The sequence below is a fragment of the Sorex fumeus genome, unplaced genomic scaffold, assembly GCF_029834395.1.
Source record: "Sorex fumeus unplaced genomic scaffold, SorFum_2.1 ptg000227l, whole genome shotgun sequence".
NCBI lineage: Eukaryota > Metazoa > Chordata > Mammalia > Eulipotyphla > Soricidae > Sorex > Sorex fumeus.
Window position 1 is genome coordinate 38,051 of NW_026606284.1, and position 6,307 is coordinate 44,357.

At 48.2% G+C, this 6,307-nt stretch overlaps 1 protein-coding gene and 1 pseudogene across 1 annotated transcript; one reads left to right on the top strand and one right to left on the bottom strand.

Annotated features, from left to right (window-relative positions):
* Positions 1 to 1,250: 1,250 nt before the first annotated feature.
* LOC130017858 (olfactory receptor 7A17-like) lies at positions 1,251 to 2,180 on the bottom strand. The gene has a single exon (XM_056108626.1). The coding sequence runs from the start codon at positions 2,178 to 2,180 to the stop codon at positions 1,251 to 1,253; it is 930 nt and encodes a 309-aa protein (XP_055964601.1).
* A 3,297-nt stretch (positions 2,181 to 5,477) lies between these two features.
* Positions 5,478 to 5,568, top strand: LOC130017877 (uncharacterized; annotated as a pseudogene).
* The last annotated feature ends 739 nt before the right edge of the window (positions 5,569 to 6,307 follow it).

The window sequence follows — 6,307 nt, forward strand, 5'->3', positions numbered from 1 at the left end:
ACGTCTCCATTGTGAGACTTGCTGTTACTGTTTTTGGCGTATCAAATACACCACGGGGAGCTTTCCAGGCTCTGCCGTGTGGGCAGGATACTCTCGGTAGCTTGCCGGGCTCTCCGAGAGGGATGGAGGAATCGAACCCAGATAGGCTGCGTGCAAGACAAATGCCTTACCTGCTGTGGTATCTCTCCAGCCAGGACAGTGCTACAAAGAAGCATAATAAGGAGATAAACGGGGAGTGAGGGTGGGAGATAGGGAGACATTGGGGAGGGAACAGACAGGCTGGTGGAGGAAGTGGTGGTAAAGGGTTGTGTGCATTAAACTCTGTCATTGATAGAATCATAAATCATGATTAATAAAATTAAATTAAAAAAGAAGAGTCTGGGCTGGAGTGAAAGCACAGCAGGAAGGGTACTTGCCTTGCAGACTGCCAACCCGGGTTCAATCCCCAGCATCCTATAGGGTCCCCAAGCACCGCCAGAAGTACTTCTGAGGGCAGAGCCAGGACTAACCGCTGAACATTACCAGGCAAGAATTGCCCCCAAAATATTTTTTAAGGAAGAGAGTGTTAGACATAAAATGATAAACTTTTGTCAGATTTTGATTGTATAAAATGATATAATTAGTGTGGTTGGTGAGCAAAGGTGCTTTTTCCCGAGACAACTGTTACAAACTATGGTTATTTTATCAAACAATTTTTATTTGTTGTTACCTACAAAACTATCATCATCTAACATTTTCAGGTCACATATGAAAGTCTGTAAAATAAAGTTTTCAAATATTGACCCAAATGTTGGGGTCAGGGAATGAGAGATTTTAAAGTGAACTAACAAAATAATCCCTGAAGTCCAAAAAGGTTCATAAAGAAAAAAATAGAAATATAAATTAATAGAGTTGAAATAAAAATCATATTTGGAAATTTAAGGGAACTCTAGGGCCAGTGTGGCAGCGCAGAGACCTTGGACATGGCCCCATGTTTGATCCACAAGCACCTCATTTGGTCAGTCCTTTGAGCCTGCCAGGAGTGACACCTGAGCACAGAGCCACAAGTAAGCCCTGACAACTGTCAGGCGTTTCTACCTCCAGTCCCCTCAAACACACACACACACACACACACACACACACACGAAATTCTAGAATTAAAGTCACATCATAGGTACATTTACCCAGCTCTGGGGTGGGCAGAAATTGTGTATTTCATGGTGTTTAACCTGAAATCCAAGAATCTTCACCCCCCAAGGACAACTCAACTTTCATTGTTTCTTCCCAAAGAATGTTTTCAGGGCCCTTTTCAAGTCTTTGTTCCTGAGGCTGTAGATGAAAGGGTTCAGCATGGGGGTGACCACGGTGTACATCACCGAGGCAGTGGCGCTGGAGTGCGAACTGTGGGACCCTGCAGAGCTCAGGTACACGCCAAGGCTGGTGCAATAAAACAAGGAGACCACTAAGAGGTGAGACACACAGGTGGAAAAGGCTTTATACTTGCCCTGAGCTGATGTGATGCGGCGGATGGAAGAGACGATCTTCGAGTAAGAGTAAAGGATGTAAACCACTGGGCCTCCCCCCAGAAACACCGCCTCCAGATACATGACCAGGTTGTTCAAAAACGTGTCAGAACAGGACAGCTGGACCATCTGGTTGAGTTCACAGAAAAAGTGGGGGATTTCTGTGTCTGCGCGATAGGACAGCCGAAACACCATCAAAGTCTCTAATAATGAATGCAGGGCACCTGTGACCAAGCACACGAGAACCAGCAGCGCACAGAGCCGAGGGTTCATGATGACCATGTAGTGTAGGGGATGGCAGATGGCCACCAAGCGGTCATAGGCCATTGCGGTCACCAGAAAGTCATCCATTGCTGAAAACAGCATGAAAAAATACAGCTGAATGAGACAACCCTCGTAGGAGATGGCCTTGCTGTGAGTCTGGATGTTGGCCAGCATCTTGGGTATGGTGGTGGAGGTGAAGCAGATGTCCGCCAAGGACAGATTGGAGAGGAAGAAGTACATGGGCGTGTGGAGGTGAGGGTCGGAGATGGTGGCCAGGATGATGAGCAGGTTCCCCAGCACTGTGACCAGGTACATAGAGAAGAAAATCCCAAAAATGATGGGCTGCAGTTCAGGCTCCTTTGAAATGCCCAGAAGTAAAAATCCCAGAATTTCAGTCAAGTTTTCTGGTTCCATGTGGCACGTGGGGTCTAGGAGAAATGAGAAGATATTCGAACTGAACTTCTGGTGGTGTCACAGCCCAAATATTGAAGAGATGGAATGACAATCCTAGACTATGTGAATAATCTCAAAATTAAATAAAAAATAGACATGTGTGAGAAGAGATGAATAGATTTCTCATAGGCATGTATAAAACGCGTAACAATCCTACACTTCACAGCCTGTTGTCAAGAAATTCATTTCAGGGGCTAGAGAGATTGTACAGAGGGTAAGAAGCTTTCCTTGCTTGATCTGATCCAGGATGAATCGCTCACATCCCATAAGACCACCGAGCACCACCAGTAGTGATTCCTGAGCCGTTTATTAAGAGTTGATCATGCTGTCATGATCCAAAAGTAACGACAAGACTAGGACCCTGCTAAGGATCGGAAAGACTAATCTGGCCTGAGCACTGTAGTCTGAGATCGGGATGACCCCAGGAGAACAATTCTATAAGCTTAATGCATCTCTTACCGTGTCCGATAGCACAGCGGGTAGGGCGTTCGCCTTACAAGCGGCCAACATGGCCGACCCGAGTTCGATTCCTCCGCCCCTCTCGGAGAGCCCGGCAAGCTACTGAGAGTATTCGATATGCCAGACACAGTAACAACAAAGTCTCCAATGGAGACGTTACTGGGCCCGCTCGAGCAAATCGACGATCAACGGGAGGGCCTTTACCTTTACCTTTATGAATGCTTTATGTTTGGACAAGGAGAGGAGAAACACACCCATGGGATTCCACCCTTGGGTGGGTGGTCCTGCTGAAAGAGAATCTGTCCTAGAAGCAGCATCCCCTGAGGGAAAGAACCTTACCCCTATTGATTGTGACCACACCTTTGTGTAGGCCCAACCCCTCATGGTTTTGGGATTTAATGAGACTGTAAGAGTGGGCTGGAGAATCAAGAGCAGCCAGAGCCAGGAAAGAGGGATTCCAGATTGGGGCCCAGGAGAGAAGGAAAGAGAGAGAGAGAGAGAGAGAGAGAGAGAGAGAGAGAGATAGGAGTGAATGGGGATAAGAATGGAATAAAGAGCATCTGATCAATCAATCTGCTTGACCCTCGCTTCCTCTGCCATCTGCCCCACGGCCCCGGGTGGCCCCAGCTGGGGGAGCTACCCGGGCCCCCCAGAACCTGGGCAGCTAGGGGAAGAGCCTTTGGGCCACCCCCTGGCCACCCTCCAAGATTTTATACAGTTGGCATCGCTGGAGCAAGAATGAGCTACCAACTAAAGGTAAGAATAGCGTTTGGAGCACCATCATCCTAGAAAGTGAGTGGGATGATGGGATTTTCTAGTGTGCTGGGAGCTAGAATCCTAGCAGCAATCCCCCTTTAAGATGGGGCAGATTCTGGGCCTTCTCAAGTTCTTTCATAGTTTCTCGAGCCAGACTGAACGGGCCAAGGCAAACGCCAAATCAAATGGATTTGATTCGGTATCTCTCCCGCAGAACAGGGAACCCAGAACACTGCATTTCCAGAGATCAACTCCAGTTCTGCTTTAAAGTAGTTATGAGGTAAACCCATGGTTCCTGGATGAAGGGATTCTAGAGACCAAGATTTGGAAAAAAGTTAAGAAAAATGTCTATAAGGAATCTAAGGACGGGACTAAGATCCCCACGGAATTCTGAGTTACATGGGAGATTGTTAATTCTATTCTCTTGTTTTGGAAAAAACACAGTTGAGGAGAAAGAAGATATTAGGGATAATGCGGCCTCAGTTCCTCCCGTGCCCAAGTTTCTAAAGGGTTTTCATAATAAAAATATTTCTGAGGCTGGTGAATATAGCTCCACCTCCAGTGCATCAGATGAAAGTGATGTGGATTATGAGTCTGCTAGCAGTTACTCGAATTATGAGTCCATGAAAAGCTCAGCAAAGCAGCCTCCAGACTGCTTGGGATGTGCTCCCAATCGTCCAGTCCAGGCTAAGAAGAAGCAGCCTCCATCTTATCGCAGGTTAAGAATGGATTCTCTCAGTCATTTCAAAAAGGCCTGTGCCTGCCCCCTCCCCACCTAAACTCGCGACCCTGAATGCCAGCTGCCATCACCGGGACCCCAGCCTGGGGCACCTGCCTCCACTCCTGCAGACAGCGCCAGCCCAACTAGTTACCACCCTGCCCCCCAGGTCTGTGGACTAGCATCTGGACTGGATGGGGGCGTGGCCTCCACTGTAGGGGCGTGGCCTCCTCAAAGTGGGCGCGTCTTTCTGTGTGGCAGGCGGCCACCCACGCGGCCGTAGTTCTATTTCCCACTCCTAGCACTCTCGACTCACATCCAAACCTTCATCACCTACTTCTGTGGAAAACATCCTGGCTGCCTCAAACACAATAGGACAATAATCCACTGGCCTACTCCCATTCCATCAAAAAAAAAAAAAACAGTGTACCCCACAAGCTTTACTAGCGCAATATAAAGGAGCATCTCCTCCAATGCTTCACTCATTGCCTATCATAAACCACAGAATAATGTCTGAGAGGAAGGACATATTCTAGAAGGGGAGAAGGGTGACCACCATCGACCGACCTTATTCAGAATCCTTTCCTACAATAAGAGGGAACATTGCTAGTGAACTTCAAGGTTTTGTCACTATACAACCACAACAGCACGAAGAAACAGCGCAAATCACTATGAGGAGAGGGCGAAGAAAAGAGTCCTGAATCCTCAACAGGGGCTAACCACAAATATGAGCTCTCCAATAAAGAATTCCATGATGAAATGCTGAGGCCTGCATCTCAGAACTGTAGGGAGTGTCTTAACAGATTGGAGTACAAAGGCTTACTGAGTACCTCAAGATTTTCCCGTGGTTGCTAAGACGTGCTTAGGCAGTTCTTGGTACATGCAGTGGAGGATGTGGTTCAGTGATGAGGCCAAGGCAAAGCTTCAGGGCCTAGGCCATGCTGGATGGAAATTTGTCAATGATTAAATTTATTTATGAGATGTTAATAGGTGAAGAGAAATGGCGCGACCCAAAAAGGCAAGTCACCTTGCCTCGTGCTGTTTCTGCTCACGTCTGTGACAGAGTCCTACGTGCGTGGGAGATTGATGCGATGCAGAATTTAAGGGAAGTTTTACAAAGATTGTCCAGAGGGCCTCAGAACCTTCTGCAGACTTCATAGGAAGGTTGATGGAAGCCATTGAAATGCAGGTTAAGGGTAAGGAAACTCAGGAGCAGTTGAGTAAACAATTGGCCTTTGAAAAATGCTAATGAGGGTTGCCAGGCCATTCTGCCCTATCAAAGAGAAGGAAGACATAATGGGGTATTTAAAAGCATGCTGGGGTGCTTGCTCAGGCAGGAAGTAGACTAAAACTGGAAGATTAGTATGACCCCTGCGCAAGGATGACACGCAAATTCATGAAGCATTCCATATTTTTATGGAGATTGATGGAAACAAAGTTACTTTGGACTGGGCCAAGCCTAAGGGTGAAGGTGGTTTTGGTGGTCGAGGTAGAGGTCAAGGTGGCTTTGGTGGCCGAGGTGGTGGAGGAGGAGGTCGAGGTGGATTTGGTGTCAGAGGAGATCGAGGAGGTTTTGGAGGCCAAAGAGGCTTCTGAGGAGGCAGAGGAGGAGGCGGAGATCACAAGCCACAAGGAAAGAAGATGTAATTTGAATAGTTTATTCTATCCCTCATTTTTTCCTTCCATTTGAAAGGGTCACACCCACCAACTGGCCCCCTGGTGCCGTGTAATCCCATCAACGGCCAAGACTCAGAGACTATAAAACCCAGCTCCCAGAAGAGAACAGCACAGAGTCTCCTGCCCCCATGCCTAGCTGTCTTCGCTGGGCCCCCTTGGAGGGGAGTGGGTTGAGTTTCCCTCCCCGCTCCAACCAGGGCTCCGGCAGCCGAAGACCTCCAGAACCAGCCACCACCATGCTGAGACCACTCTCCACACGCAGGAAGGTACTGGCAGAGGAACAAAGGCATGCGGGTCCCGGGGCTGAGATTTCCAAGCCTGCTCGGATCGGGGCTGAGCATCCTCCACCATGATCCTCCAAATTCCAGTAGGCAGGGGTCACACCCACCAACTGGCTCCCTGGCGCCGTGTAATCCCATCAACGGCCAAGACTCAGAGACTATAAAACCCAGCTCCCGGAAGCACGTGGCTGCATTTG

What these genes read in the sequence shown, in the direction of transcription:
- LOC130017858 (XM_056108626.1), bottom strand. Translation starts at nt 2,180, where the DNA reads ATGGAACCAGAAAACTTGACTGAAATTCTGGGATTTTTACTTCTGGGC.